This window comes from Alternaria novae-zelandiae (assembly GCF_023758075.1).
Source record: "Alternaria novae-zelandiae strain BMP 2774 chromosome Unknown scaffold_3, whole genome shotgun sequence".
NCBI lineage: Eukaryota > Fungi > Ascomycota > Dothideomycetes > Pleosporales > Pleosporaceae > Alternaria > Alternaria novae-zelandiae.
Genome location: NW_026056963.1, coordinates 56,530 through 71,651, shown reverse-complemented (window position 1 = coordinate 71,651; position 15,122 = coordinate 56,530). Strand labels below are relative to the sequence as shown.

The window sequence follows — 15,122 nt, the reverse complement described above, 5'->3', positions numbered from 1 at the left end:
GTTTACTTGAACACAAATGCTCAGACGCGCAGTCATTCTCCATCCTTTGCGGCATCGGCGGGTTTCCATCTTCGCGACTTTATACCCTTTTTGTACCTTTGCGAAGACGCATTTTCTACACACGGTTTTTAGATGTTGTTATCACGAGAGATGCTCCGCTTATATGTAACAGACCAATCTTGTTTGATTGGATAACTAGATATACGTTATATTGTAATGAGATGATTTACAATGAAGTCTGCAGCCACTGAACCCACCGTCTCTGGAAAGCCAAAATATAAATGTAACGATACTCCCATAGATCTGGTCTGACCCAGGCGCCCACACTAGAATAATGTCTCTGCTAATACAATCTCATCGACTAGTGAACCATAGCTTTGGGCGTGAAGAAAAGGTGTGGCAGACTAGGACTAGCAGCCCGATCGCCTGGATCCTACGGAGCTTTTCCCCGCCCCTACGGCGATCGAGTAGCGACCGAACGCCGTTCGCTAGAATCGACGGCTTGGCATGATTGACAAGCCGAATGGGGAAGTTTGCGATCTGGGGTTCATGGCAGGAGTATCGGACGCTCCCGTATTTGACATGATTTAATTACTATTTGGGTATCTTGCTAACTCGTGAAATTCGTGAAAACATCATTGACGGCCATCACATCGGGCATGGGAAAACCTCCACCAACTTCCACAGACGATTGCATTCGGCAGCTCTGACAGGCATCGCTGTCTCAGCCACGAGAGAGATCGCTGTTGTACTGCTCAACGGGGGCTAGCATGTCCCATTGTAAACTCTCTTGGGCGTCCGTGGCTGGTGGCAGGTGACCCAACCCCATCGCCATGTCCATCTCAGCGTCATCCTTTATGAGTGAGAGCTGGTCGAATTGCTGATCGAATAAAGCATTTTGCCCATCCATGCTTTTCAAGTCAGAATATGGTAGCATCGGCATGTTGCTCTCCATGAGGTATGGAGCAGGCGTCTCTGGGATGCTGGGCGTAGCAGAGTCGAACATGCTCATTGAGTCGTCGAACCCACCAATCCAGAACTGCCCTCCACTGACAGCATCGCGCTCCTGTATCATGTCTTCGATCTCGTCCTCGGGAATATAATGCTCTGCGAGCAGATGACGGCGCAAATCACGGTCCATGTAGAAGCGGTACTCGCACGTCTTCACCAAACAGGGCACCTCGCGGCCTTGCTCATAGCCAACACCGGTAAGCATGGTAAGCATCGAAGGCTCCGGCTTCTTCTTTGACTTTGCGGCCTTCCGGAGCTGCTTGCGGTTGCCGAGACCAAGATGATTTTTCCGAACATGCTGATCGAGAGACGACTTGGCCTTGAAGGAGGCGCCACAGGCATTCTCTCCGTTCCAGGCTTGGAGATCTGGGTGTTTTGAATTCTGCAGAGCATCGGGGGTACATGAGTACCTGAACTGCTTGTCGTGGACCGTCTGAATGTGAACAGTGAGGTTGTGTTTCCGGTTGAAGACACTCTCACAGCCTAGTCTGGGACAAGGGAACTGCGTTTGGTCTTTTGGGTGCCCATGGATGGTGTTGAAGTGTGTCTTGAGATTGGATGCAGTCTTGAACTTCTGACCGCACTGTGTACATATAGGTGGGTGACACTCGGCTGTGTGCACGTTCAGCTCGTCTTTTGTCGCGAAAGACGGTAAGTGTGGCGGGATGGTGGATGTGTCAACAGACTCGCTCTGCATTGTGTCCGCGTCTACTCCAGCCGTCGCACACAGCATGCAGAAGTGGCCCTGCCCTTGTATGTCTGCATGTGTCTTGCCCATATGCCGTTGTAATGCGCCCTCAGTCTGAAAGCCACTCGCGCATTTCTCGCCGGTCTCTTGATCCACGTGAGAACAAGTGAAGGGCTTGACGTCCATGTGCTGGATCTTGACGTGTGCCTCCAACGCCTTCGCCTTCCTAAAAGCCTCGTTGCACGGGGGGAAGTCGGTACAGTAGAATTTGGATTCGTGGACGTCTCTGTGCCTCTGGAGCCTGCCGTTGGAGGTGAAACTCTTGCCACACCCGGTCCAATCGCATGTGAATGTCCGCTCGGTCGCAGGGTCGCTATGGGCGTTCTTGAGGTGACGCTGTAAGTGGTCTTTACGAGGGAACGTCTTGTTGCAGCCGGGCTCGGTACAGATAAATGGTCGCTCCTTGTTGTGGCTTCGCATGTGTGTCTCGAGGCGACATGGTCGGTTGAAGCGTTGCGAGCAGGTTGGGCAGACGTAGTTCCATTGGCGACGGGCCTCGCTCTCTGCCCTCAAAGTGCCGTTGTCGGTGAAATTGACCTTGTAATCAGCAGAGTCGTCTGTCGCATAGTCCTGGTCGGGTGTGTCCTCCGCAACACCTCCGAGAATGTTAGCCTTCAGGATCGACGTCACGGTGCTCGGGGTTACGGTACTGTTGCGAGACCTCTTCAGTGGGGCCACACCAGCGTCTTCGGTGTTTCTCCGCTTCGGCGCCATAGTATTGCATACAACGTGCGCGTGGTTGCAAGGCGGCTCGTGGATGCGCAGAACCATGGACGAAAGTCGAGCTCCACTGTATTTTGCGACCGCCAAGATTTCCCACGCTAGTGCAGACGCCGACCCCTGCGATTTCTGATCGCGAACTTTCTTTGCCAGTCGCATCGCACCAGGCATACACCCCATACTCCACGCGTACCTCTCCATCTCTCGGCATCCCTTCCAGAGACACGCACGCGCGTAGAGACCTGCTGCAAACATGTCCGACTATGGCGGTGACGACTACGACGGCGGCGCCGGTGACATGTACGTTCAGCTCCATCTCTGGGTTTCCTCCACCGGGCGCATCAGCTAGGGGAACGGTAGGAGACAGTCCCGCCGATTCTAACTTCAGTAGTGACGAGCCCCTCATCGAGTTCGACGAAGAGGCCGAGCCTGATCTGATGGACGACGAAGACGACCAGCCTGGCGGCGGTGAAGACCCAGACAATGCCGAACCCAACGACGACAACGTAGTAGTATCTGGCGATGCCAACGCGGCAGCTGCTGCCAAGGAAGCCTCCAAGAACACAGTCACAAGCGAAAAGGACAAGAAGGTTCCGAACGACAAGCGCACAACCACCCCATACATGACAAAGTACGAGAAGGCACGCGTCTTGGGCACAAGAGCACTTCAGATCAGGTAGACTACCTTCAGGGGGAGGGTGTATGTACAAGGACTAATGAGATTGCAGTGGTAACGCTCCCGTGCTGATCGACGTAGAGGGAATGACGGACCCTCTGCAAATTGCTGCGAAAGAGCTCCAAGAGAAGAAGATTCCCCTTGTTGTACGGCGGTACCTCCCCGATGGTTTCTACGAGGACTGGACTTGCGAAGAGCTTCTGACATGAAGCGTGGTGTGGCTGATTGCATTTGCTATGGAGTTTTGTTTGGCTAAATATGGGGTATTTCGGCGAAAGGAGTCTCTGAGTGGTTGCGCAATTATATCCCGAGTCTCACCCGATCTCCGTTAATTCCAAGCCTTGTCCGTTGCCTGTGCGGATCCGCGGATAAGATTTCTGTAACAAGCCAAAAGTCTAGAGGGAGGTGGGGTAGCTCGACATAGCTATTCGTCCCCCGCACTAATTTCAGGCACAACGTCACTCAATGCGCCTGCTCACAAAACTTCCAAGGGCCCCTCGACCTGCGTTTGCATTCCAACCTCCTACTGTTCGTTTTTCTCGCTATACCACATTGTCCAAGATGTCTTTCGAAACCACAGGCACCATCGCATCCTTCGGCGGCAAGCTTCTCAAGTTGAAGCACAAGTCCTCAAGCACAAACACCGACATGGAGCTGAACGTGTTCCTGCCTCCACAAGCACTCAAGTCCGGCGCCAAGGTCCCAGTTCTCTTCTACCTTTCCGGCCTCACATGCACCGGCAACAACTGCTCAGAAAAGGGGTTTTTCCAGCACGGCGCAGCCAAACATGGCATCGCTGTCGTGTACCCTGATACTTCACCGAGTGCGTGCCTACCGTGAGACTATACGCGGAGCATTTGACTAACCCACTCACTAGGGGGCTTACAGATCGAAGGTGAAGACGAGTCATACGACTTCGGGTCAGGCGCAGGTTTCTACGTCGATGCCACCAAGGAGCCATGGTCAAAGGGCTACAACATGTACTCATACATCACCAAAGAGCTCCCCGAAGCGCTGTTCTCGTCTTTCAAAGAGCTAGATTCCAGCAAAGTCAGCATCACAGGGCACAGCATGGGTGGACACGGCGCATTGACACTGGTTGGTCAGCTGCTTGCATACCAGGAGGACTAGACTGACCACCATCGATAGTTCCTTAAGAACCCCGGCATGTACAAGTCTGTCTCTGCATTCGCACCCATCGCCAACCCCATCAACTGCCCATGGGGCCAAAAAGCTTTCAAGGGATACTTTGGCGAGGACCAGCAACAAAAGTGGAAGGAGCATGATGCGTCAGAGCTGGTCAAGCAATGGAAGGGTCCTCTTGAGATGCTCATCGATGTGGTGCGTATCATATGCGACAGTCTTGTGTCGTTTTACTAACTGAGCTAGGGCACTGGAGACAACTTCTACAAGCAAGGCCAGCTTCTACCGGAGAACTTCGTCAAGGCAGCCAAGGAAGCTGGCAATGACAAGGGCATTCAACTGCGCATGCAGCCCGATTACGATCACAGCTACTACTTCATGGCCACATTTGCTGACGATCACGTCGAGTGGGCGGCGAAGCATCTAGGCGCATAGTAAGTAGACGTGACACCGATTGTAATAGCAGTCTGCTCACTACTACAGAAGCGGCTCGTGTATCAGAGAGAAACTATAGAACCTAATAGAATCCGTACACATCTGGAAAGACTTGACTACTCATTCGTGATTTATTGGGTTGATCAACTTTTTGCACGTGAACACCGAATTGTATCTCAGCTCTTGCCGCCGTGAATTCGCCATAGAGTGCGGGCTTCAAATGTATAAGCATGATAGAGGGACGACTGCGTTGCTGGCTCTCCATATGGGGACTCTCATACACGATTAAAACTTCAGCAATGCGCGTGGCGGTGTCGAAACCAAAATCTCGTGCGCACGTGTCACACGGTCAAATTGGGCGCGAGAACATCCCACCAGGCCCGGGCTTGGCGCTGCCACTTCAGTCATTGCACAGCTGTTTTCGGCCTCGACGCCTCGACGAAGACGGAGAACAACTTTTGCTTTTTCCAGTCGGTACCCTAATCGCCTGGCACATAGACCCTGAGCTCTGGCCATTGTTTCTTTCACGCACGAACCCTTGCACACGCCGTACGTCAGCCCCTCGTGCCCCGCCTCTGCCTACACCGCTGTAACGCTTTCGTGATGCAGTCTTCCACAGTTTGCTCCATGGTCCGGTAGCATACCAATCCGCTCATAGTTCCTACCCCACCACGTCCGATGTACAATCTATAGGGCAGACCACACCGACTCAACCTGTGACTCAACCCTGCTTGCTCAGCTTTGACAACACGAGGAAATGGAGGCCCAGGTACGTGCCATTGTTTGCCCGATCCATGAAGCATATACTCACACTCCATGTCAAAGGTCGAAAATGCCATCCAGATCGCCGCAAATCCGACGTCGAGCCAGGAGCTGCGCGGTCAGGCTATCGAATACCTGAACCAGCTCCGTGCCGAAGGCTCCGCATGGCAAGCTGCCCTCACACTCTTCGCGCGCGACCCTCGTCCCACCGACTTTGTCCGCCATACGTCGCTCGACCTTGTGAACAACGCGATCCAAGAACATCGCCTCGATGAGCAGAGTCTTGCGTACATCAAGGATACCCTCATGGGCCATATCCACCGATCCTACGTCCCGGGCAGTGGAGCTGCAGACACAAGCCATATCCAGAACAAGCTTATGCAGACTGTCACTTATCTCTTCGTAGCTCTATACCCTTCCTCATGGCAGTCCTTCTTCGACGATTTCCGTGCCTTGGCTGGCGACCAGTCTACCATCGGAAACGTCAATACAGCCACGACGTTGCTATACCTTCGCATGCTCGGTCAAGTGCACGACGAAATCGCTGACCAGTTGGTCGCCCGCCCAGAGGACGAGAAGAAGCGCAACACAGAGCTGAAAGACCTCATCCGGCAACGGGACGCGCAGAAGATCTCGTTATCTTGGCAAGAAATACTCGCGAAGTGGAGGGAGACAGACCTGAATCTTGTGAAGATGTGCCTGGAGACTATCGGGCGCTGGGTTAGTTGGACCGACATCAACTTGATTGTCAACCAAGCCATGATCACAACTTTCCTGGAAATGGCGGGCCAACAAGGAATCGCTGATCCCGAGAGCGCTGCTGGAAAGGTACGCGATGCGGCAATCGATACATTCTCAGAGATCGTCGGGAAGAAGATGAGCCCATCGGATAAGATTGAATTAATCACTTTCCTAAATCTTTCCGAAGTCGTCGGCCAGCTGATCAGCAGCCCAGCTCTGGCCGATTTCAACAGCTCGAACTACGACAACGACCTCGCCGAGACTGTCGCTAAGCTCGTGAACAACATCGTATTCGATATCGTAAAGATACTAGAGAACGAGGCTGTCGAGGAGCATGTTCGGCAACGCGCAGACGATCTCATTCGCATCTTCACGCCTTACCTTTTACGTTTCTTCGCTGACCAATACGACGAGGTCTGCTCGACTGTCATCCCATCTCTTACAGATCTTCTTACGTTCCTCCGCAAATTGCAAAAGAAGTCAGGATCGATACCTCCACAATACGCCGCAGTATTACCACCCGTTCTAGATGCGATCATTGCAAAAATGAAGTATGACGAGACAGCCTCATGGGGTGAGGAAGGCGAACAGACAGACGAAGCAGAGTTCCTCGATCTCCGCAGACGCCTCCACGTCCTGCAACAAACAGTAACCGCCATCGACGAGCCTTACTACATCGAGACACTCAGTCGCTTAGTCAACGGAACCTTTGGACGCCTATCTCAAGGCGATCAATCCCTGAACTGGCGCGACCTCGAATTGGCTCTGTATGAGATGTATCTATTTGGAGAACTTGCAGTCAGAAACCAGGGACTGTATGCGAAACGCGAGCCCTCATCGGCTGCAGCTCAGCAACTCGTGAATATGATGAACAGCATGGTCGAATCTGGTCTAGCAAGCTACCCGCACCCTGCTGTTCAACTGCAGTATATGGAGATATGCGTACGCTACTATCAGTTCTTCGAGCAGAATCCTGGCCTCATCCCCAAGGTACTTGAGAATTTTGTCAACCTTACCCATAGCAACCATGTCAAGGTCCGCTCGCGATCCTGGTATCTCTTCCAACGCTTAGTCAAGCATCTGCGGGCCCAACTGGGCAACGTCTCCTACGACATCATTCAAGCGGTTGGAGACTTGCTTGCCATCAAAGCTGAGCTACCAGATACTTCAGAAGATGAGATGTCGTCCGATGAAGAGGATCAGTCGGCGGATGCGCTGTTCGACTCGCAGCTGTACCTTTTCGAAGCCGTGGGCTGCATCGCTTCGTCCAACACCGTCTCCGCGGAGAACAAGAGACTCTACGCGCAGACCATCATGAGCCCTCTGTTCTCAGACATGCAACAGACTCTTCCCCAGGCGAGGAATGGTGATGAGCGGGCTATACTCCAAATCCACCATATCATCATGGCCATAGGTACGCTAGCTCGAGGCTACTCAGACTGGGTACCGTCAAACAACAACAGCGTCGCGCCCCAGAGTGAGGTGGCGGATGAGTTCGTCAAAGCATCTGAAGCTATCCTCGTCGCCGTTGAATCACTGAACTCATCTGGCTCCATTCGACACGCTGCAAGATTCGCTTTCTCGCGCATGATTGCCGTATTAGGCTCGCGTCTGCTACAACAGCTGCCATCCTGGATCGAAGGACTCCTTTCTTTGAGTTCTTCCATGGACGAGATCAGTACCTTCCTCAAAGTGCTTGGTCAGGTCGTCTTCACCTTCAAGTCAGAGATCGCTGGCATTCTGGATACCGTCATGAGTCCAGTCTTGCAACGCATATTTACTGCACTAGCTGTAGTTCCTTCGGGTACAGATGACGAGATTCAACTAGCTGAGCTCCGTCGAGAGTATCTGAACTTCATCGTCGTTGTTCTCAACCAAGGTCTCGGGTCTGTGTTCGTCAGCAATGGTAAGTCGACGACATCAAATATAGACTTGACACTGCTAACGTTCCGCAGTAAATCAAGCGACATTCGAGCCCATAATTTCTTCGATCGAAACGTTCGCTCGCGACACACACGACTACCCTACCGCGCGCCTTGCAATCTTTGTTCTTATCCGCATGATCACGGTGTGGGGCGGACCCGACAAAGTCGGGCCTGGCGCGAACGCAACACCCACATCTCCCGACACTGCTCAAGCACCATTGCCGGGTTTCGACAACTACGTGGTAGATAAGTTTTCTCCGTTGGCATGGTCAATTCCGGCATCGCCGGGCTTCAACTCGAAAGACGCGCAGGCAAAGCAAGTCCTTTTTGAGGCCGCCAACCTGCAGCACGAGATCATTAAGAAGGTTGGCGAACCGTACGTGGAGCGACTCAAGAGCGATCTTGGTGGCATGGGAGTGGGCGACGACGGCGCGGACCAATACATGCGCACCCTCGCCGGCTCGTTCGAGGGACAGAAGAAAGAAAAGGAATGGCGCAACTTCTACGTTCAATTCGTGGATCGCATGCTTGCAAGCCGAGGTTGAGCTTCGATACCTAGTCCGGTTTCGAGGATCATAGTGGAGGTGGGATTTATCAGTTTGGCGTAATATTTGTCCATCATGAAGGCGGCATCATTCTGCATCGTAGCGGGCGCCAAAAGGCTTGGTATTGAGTTTGATTTCCGTGATAACCCCAGCAGCTAGCTCGCATCTTCGTAGTGCAGCCTCATTACAAGATAGATTTCCCATCATAGTATACATCAAATGTGTTTGCAGTCTAATACTGTGCCTCATAGCATGATGATAGCATGTCATAGTGAGGGACGAGCAGAGATGCGAGCCTCCGGACGCGATGTAGTCGCGCCTGCCGCTTCAGCCCTACACTCTCGCGCTGCACCAACTTCACAACGGCACTACCCTCCAGCTTCCTCCACCAAACCACCAATTCTAAACCCGCCTCATCCCGGCCCGAGCCTCTCATCATTCCCGCAAGCAGTGTCGCACGAATGCCAACATGCAATGTGATAGATTCGCGATTTCTCCACATGTCCCGAAGAATGGCTTAGCAAGACCCGCCCAAGCGCTTCGCGTTTCACCCCACGCAAACCGATTCGTCAGGAACGCCCCAAGTTCAACCTGAGACTTCAGGAAGCGCGCTCCTAAAATGTCGAGTGGAAAGTTCATTTAACCCTATGCTAAGGATTCGCTCTGGTACTACGCCGTATAGGATGGGTATACGGCAGCAAAAGAAGTGTCGTTCGCTGTGTGCGAACTATCAGCCTCATCCTACCTTTAGCTTTCTTCCCGCTCAGCGTTGTGTCCACCCCCCTCCTTTTCAGAACTTTGTCACGGTGACGCGGCTTCGTATTTTGTGTGACCAGAGGGAGCCATGGATGTTAGCGGGTTTTCACGCTGGAGCCCTCTTCGTCGGCATGATTTGCGTGGCCTGCCGACTGTAGGAGTGAGGGTTGATGCCGGAGTGGACGCGGGTGCAAATGCGACGCCGGTGACCGCGGCGAAATCGAAGCCGAAACCGACGTCGAAACCTGAGACTTGGGAGACTACAATTGAAAAGGTTGGGAGTTGGCCTGAGGAAGCTCGGCCATTGAAGGCCCATACCTGGTTGAAATGGCTCTATGCATTGGGAGACATCTTACTCGCATTGCTGCCGCTGTACTTCATCCGTAAGCTACCAAGTTTTATCCTATATTGCTGATCTAACTTGTGTAGTTCTTAGTGTTGCCGTGATCACCCTGAATGGGAAACCAACTCAAGGCTCTGCATTCGGGTCTGAGGTGGAAACGGCTATGGATCTTGTAAAACAAAAAGATGTGTCGGTATCATACAGTTCACTGACAGGTGCAGGGCCCAACAATGTTTCCTATCGTGTTTGCTGCCATAACGGGAAGAAGCATGAAGATGATTGCGCGGTTCCTGGTGGAAAGAGGGTCCAGAATCAGCGTATGTACATCTTCTCGAAGCTGGTTCCTCAAGAAGCTGCTGCAGTCGTGGATCAAGTGACTAATTCGTCTTTAGACACTTGAACTGCTCATGGCAAGTCAGTCTGTTTGGGGCACCTTGGAGAGTCAACTGCTGATGCAACGACTTACAGTCGTTGGCGTGAACCTTCTCTTCCTGTGGGCTCTTTCGCCACTGGGTGGCCAGGCATCACTTCGACTGATGACAAGAAGTCTGAGAGCTTCTCATAAATCTGGGAAACTTCGATACATGACTACCGGACCAGCAGCAACTATGTGGGGGCTGTCAACAACCTATATCGACAATGGGAAGTTTGCTGATGCCGGAGCTCTCTATACCGCAGCACTATTGGCACCACTGCCCACGAAGCTAGGAACTCAAGATCCCTGGGGTAACGTCAAGATACCCAGTTTGCAGTCAGTCAACTCGTCGTCGCCCGATTCCAATGGCTGGTATACGGTGCCTAAGGACGCCTCATCGCCGGAAGACTATTCTTCTCTGGTTGGTCTTCCCATTGTTGGTCTTCCATCCCGTGACAGCTCAAGCTTCAATCTCCAGTACACGTACTTGGCGTTAGACTGTCAGCCCTTTACACAAGCGCCTTACCCTGGCGTGAACGGCTCAGATAATTACTATACCACCAATTATACTAAGCTGGACGATATGGCGCCTGGCCAAGTATGGTTCGAAAAAGAGGAGGATGATCCCTTCGGCAACCCCATGGGAGATCGCAACTCTTTCTTCATGGATACAACCCGGAGTTTTCCATGGGGGATCAAAGTCGGAGACGACCAGGACCTCTTCATGGGTCGTCTAAACGGGTTCTTCGGCAACTACAATACCTCCCTCATGCCCGAAAAAGAGCTTACCATGAACCGAGAGCTTCTGTTTGTCTCACAATACGCAACAACCAATAGTGGCAACGAGATTGGACTAAACATTGCGACATGCTCTTTGTCTCAGACTCACGTTGAAGCATTCGTACAATGTAAAGCGAGCACTTGTGCCACAACCAAGCTCCGGAAATCGCTTGAAGACACTCGTTCCACATCGCTCACTGGGCTCGAGCATGGTACGATCATGTTCGCGTTTGCGAAACAGTTTCCTCGCGCAGTACAGTTCACGACTGGTTCGAGCCCAACCGAGCACTTCTTGGCCAACACTTCGGCCTTTCCATTCGTGCAGCAAGTCGGCCACTCACCTAGCGATGTCATGTTTACGAACCTTTCACGGGTGTCCCCCGATTTGTTCTCGAAACGACTCAGTCTGGTAATGAACACCTTTTACCAACTGAGTATTCAGCCGACTGGCTATTTTGGTAGCTTACCTCAAAACCTATCACTTTATGGGCCGGACACAGATACGTTCGACGACATTAATGCTTACCTACCGAAGAACTTGACGGCCACCGAGCATACCTTCAGCGACTGGTACACTACTTTTGAACAACAGACACAGGACATTAAATCGCCATTCATTGCAGCGACAACATCAGCCATTATCACCGCTACAGAACAGATCTTTGTTTGCAACTTTGCTTGGCTTGCACTCCTGCTTGCCGCATCCACGATCACCCTCATCACAGGTGGTGTGGCTTTAGTCTTGAAGCGCAGGACTTTAGGACCGGAACTCTTTGGTTTCGTTACCAGCATGACCTATGAGAATCCTTGGGTCAAGGTACCCGATGGAGGGACCACGCTAGATGCGATGGAAAGAGCGAGACTCCTGAAAGATCTTGAGGTATACGTTGGCGACGTGCGCGGCAGTGACAGAGTTGGTCACATTGCTCTGGCTGCGGGCGTGCCGATTCGCAAGTTAGAACGAGGGCGGCTCTATTACTGAGCTCGGCTAAAGCTCAATGCCGCATGGCTCAAGGAGACATATGCCACACCCGCTCCACATGCCGTCGTGGCGCAGCATACTCAGCCCTTCTCCACGACAGGCAAGATGCAGGAGGACTCCGAAAAGATCAAGACTTCGCAGACCCTGTAGCATGCTGGCTTGACAATTGCATTTCTAGAGGACGAAGATTGCGTTGTTGCTCCCAACCGGCAATCAGAAGCGATATCTTGGATACCCACAGTCGTAGCTGGCGAAGATCATGACCGACAAGCTGGCGCTTTCCGATAGCCAGTCTTACACAGTAAACGGATGAAGGTGTGACAGGGCATACGCGGCGCCAGGTAAGAAACCAAGCTTCGTTCCCACACGCGGTGGAGCGGATTGTGGACGCCAATAGCTGAAGGCGTCGAGAGGCCGTAAGCGGCTCACCAATGGGCCTGGCAATGCAGGGATCATTGGCTCGGAGGTGCGACGCAGCATAAAACACACAGGGGTCCGGACCTTTTGCCGACCTGCTAAGCGACGACGCCTCAACCAATGGACGTTCAGATGCAACATCGAAACGAAACCTCTCTCCTTAGGCCCTTCACCGACACATGGTGATCCTCGAGTCCACGTCTTCGTCGCCTTCCCACTTAGGCAGTGACGCATGATGTACCTGCGTCGGCTGCGTGCCGTTCTAGTATTCCCTTGGCTGAGAGCCTCAGTACACCCGGACCGCCCGTTTCATCCCGTAGACGCTCGCCGCTGTGGATCGCCAACGACTCCCATGTACCTTGTCTTACGTTGACACTCTCGCCCTCTAGACTACCCGTTTGATTAGGGGATCATTCGATGATTCGCAATGCGGAGGCTTTGGTGGCGATACGCAATGGTGGTGACACAAGTATAAGAGACTACAGCTGCCTCACAGCATAATGCTCTCATCGCAACACACGCTCTCTCGGCAACTTCTACATTCTTTCCATTGCAGTATCTTTTGCACGACTAGCAGGGCTAGCTCATCCACATTCTCTTCGATTTTAACATTCTACTGTCGTTGTACGATATCACTACTACCATCATCAACATGTCTCTCCGATCTATCTTCATGGCTGCGGCTGCCATTTTCGCTACTTCCAACGCTCACATGATCATGAAATCTCCTGTACCATACAGTGTAGATAAAATCGACAACGCACCCATCACCGCATCGCAATACCCGTGCAAGTCTAATCTTGGCTTCACTGTCTCAACTATGAACTCGATGGCTGTCGGTCAAAAGCAATCACTCACTTTCTCTGGAAGTGCTGTTCACGGGGGTGGCTCGTGCCAGCTCAGCGTCACTACAGACACCGAACCTACAAAGGATTCCGTCTTCAAGGTCATCAAGTCTATCGAGGGTGGCTGCCCTGGTATCGACGGACCCGAGGCTTTCGACTTCGAGCTTCCTGACAGCATCCCCAACGGCAAAGCTACCTTTGCTTGGACATGGTTCGCCAAGTTGAGTGGCGGCCCAGAGATGTATATGAACTGCGCACCCATCGAGGTTACTGGTGGTGCCAGCGACAAGTCCAAGTTCGACGCCCTTCCAGATATGCTCGTCGCCAACATCGCATCAACCACTTGCAAGCAGGAAGTCAGCAAGGACTTGAAGTTCCCCAACCCTGGTTCAAACCTCCAAAGTGGTGCAGATGCCGGCAATGTTGTTGACCCCAGTGGCGACTGCGGATCTACTGGTACTACACCCTCTGATCCTTCTGAGCCATCTTCCCCTGCTGGTGGCCAGTCAGCTGCTCCCTCATCTCCTGCTGGTGGAGAGCCATCTGCAGCTCCCACTTCTGCAAACGATGGTCAGTACCATCCTGCTCCTACCACCCCCGCCGCGGGCCAGCCATCTGCCGTTCCCACATCTGTTGCTGGTGGCGAGTCATCTGCTCTCCCGCCCAATGGCGGGGGTGTCTTCGCTCCTGGAGCATCTAGCGCTGCATCTATCGCTCCCCCAGCCGTACCCACAGTGCCATCGACGTCCACCACACTCGTTACTGTTACCGCCTCACCCACTGCTCCCTCTCCGGTCGCACCCACCGTTCCTGCTGGAACCGGCTCTCCTGCCGCTCCTTCTATGCCTTCAACTCCTTCAGCTGGTGGCGCGGGCACTTGCACCGAGAACGGCTCTGTGGTCTGCAACGGCGCCGATCAATTTGGTCTCTGCAACAACGGCGAGGTCGTCTGGCAAGCCGTCGCAGCCGGCACAACCTGTGTCAACGGCAGCATCACAAAGCGTGGTTACAACGGACGCATCGCTCGTCCTCGTTGGTCCAGCCGCCGCGTTGTCAACTAAACGCACAATGCCTCATGATACGCATCGCTCACGACACATGTTGAAACATAACTGCATTCATACATTCGTTTCTTCCACCTTTTTCGACTGGGAATGTGGTCTGGGACCGAACTTTCCACTGTACATAACCAAAGCTTTTCTTCGCATCTATTGGCGTTCTGTGTTGGGACTTTTCGAAATTTTCGAACGAACACTAAGGGGCCTGAGTATCGACAGGGTCACAAGGATGCCTGCCGGTAGCCAAAATCACCCTCGTTTTAGAAGCCTTAGAAATGAAACACGATTTCTGATACCATGCCTTTTCCGATTTAATTGCGTGACTGTAGCATCTGTCGTTACTAATGTGTATTGAAATCGGCTGAGAGGTAATTTGCCAGTTGTCGAAATAGTGGGCGTTGTTGGTTGATTGACAGCTTGATGATCCTACAATTCGTTCATTTCACATCACATAAAACTTGCTCCCGTTAACCATCTCGTTCATCTATCACAACACTATCAGCCCCATGTCTACCCAGCATGCGCACAAACATATCCCATTCTCTCATCCACTACAGTCCACCCTCGAATATCCATCCGCCTCCCTGAGCCAGATCACTAATCAGGCTCGGAGCGCGGATGTCTTAAACCTCGCATGCCTGACCATCACAGGGCCCTCGAAACCCGGACCCCGGCATCAAAGCCGCACAAGCATCATCCCACGACAAATGATGTGAATCATCTTAGATCTGGAAATAGAATTAGGCTTGCTCAGCCACTATAATAGCTAGTGTCAGGTACTAAGCCCTTGATGTCCATGGAGTGGGGTTGGTGGGGGTGT

The 15,122-nt window shown here is 52.6% G+C and overlaps 6 protein-coding genes across 6 annotated transcripts; 5 read left to right on the top strand and 1 right to left on the bottom strand.

The window, feature by feature from the left end:
• Positions 1–724: 724 nt before the first annotated feature.
• On the bottom strand, positions 725–2,530 carry J4E88_001997 (uncharacterized protein; the record flags this gene model as incomplete). The annotated part of the gene is made up of 1 exon (XM_049395664.1): positions 725–2,530. One exon carries the CDS (start codon positions 2,528–2,530, stop codon positions 725–727), a length of 1,806 nt encoding a protein of 601 aa, XP_049258068.1.
• Positions 2,531–2,732: 202 nt separating this feature from the next.
• J4E88_001996 (uncharacterized protein) lies at positions 2,733–3,364 on the top strand (the record flags this gene model as incomplete). The annotated part of the gene is made up of 3 exons (XM_049395663.1): positions 2,733–2,779; positions 2,871–3,155; positions 3,208–3,364. 3 exons carry the CDS (start codon positions 2,733–2,735, stop codon positions 3,362–3,364), a joined length of 489 nt encoding a protein of 162 aa, XP_049258067.1.
• A 352-nt stretch (positions 3,365–3,716) lies between these two features.
• Positions 3,717–4,733, top strand: J4E88_001995 (uncharacterized protein; the record flags this gene model as incomplete). The annotated part of the gene is made up of 4 exons (XM_049395662.1): positions 3,717–3,978; positions 4,033–4,253; positions 4,305–4,496; positions 4,545–4,733. The coding sequence occupies 4 exons, from the start codon at positions 3,717–3,719 to the stop codon at positions 4,731–4,733; spliced, it is 864 nt and encodes a 287-aa protein (XP_049258066.1).
• Positions 4,734–5,549: 816 nt separating this feature from the next.
• On the top strand, positions 5,550–8,706 carry LOS1 (pre-tRNA nuclear export protein; the record flags this gene model as incomplete). The annotated part of the gene is made up of 2 exons (XM_049395661.1): positions 5,550–8,142; positions 8,192–8,706. The coding sequence occupies 2 exons, from the start codon at positions 5,550–5,552 to the stop codon at positions 8,704–8,706; spliced, it is 3,108 nt and encodes a 1,035-aa protein (XP_049258065.1).
• A 1,707-nt stretch (positions 8,707–10,413) lies between these two features.
• J4E88_001993 (uncharacterized protein) lies at positions 10,414–12,132 on the top strand (the record flags this gene model as incomplete). The annotated part of the gene is made up of 2 exons (XM_049395660.1): positions 10,414–11,940; positions 11,995–12,132. 2 exons carry the CDS (start codon positions 10,414–10,416, stop codon positions 12,130–12,132), a joined length of 1,665 nt encoding a protein of 554 aa, XP_049258064.1.
• Positions 12,133–13,051: 919 nt separating this feature from the next.
• J4E88_001992 (uncharacterized protein) lies at positions 13,052–14,305 on the top strand (the record flags this gene model as incomplete). The annotated part of the gene is made up of 1 exon (XM_049395659.1): positions 13,052–14,305. The coding sequence occupies one exon, from the start codon at positions 13,052–13,054 to the stop codon at positions 14,303–14,305; it is 1,254 nt and encodes a 417-aa protein (XP_049258063.1).
• Between the last annotated feature and the right edge of the window lie 817 nt (positions 14,306–15,122).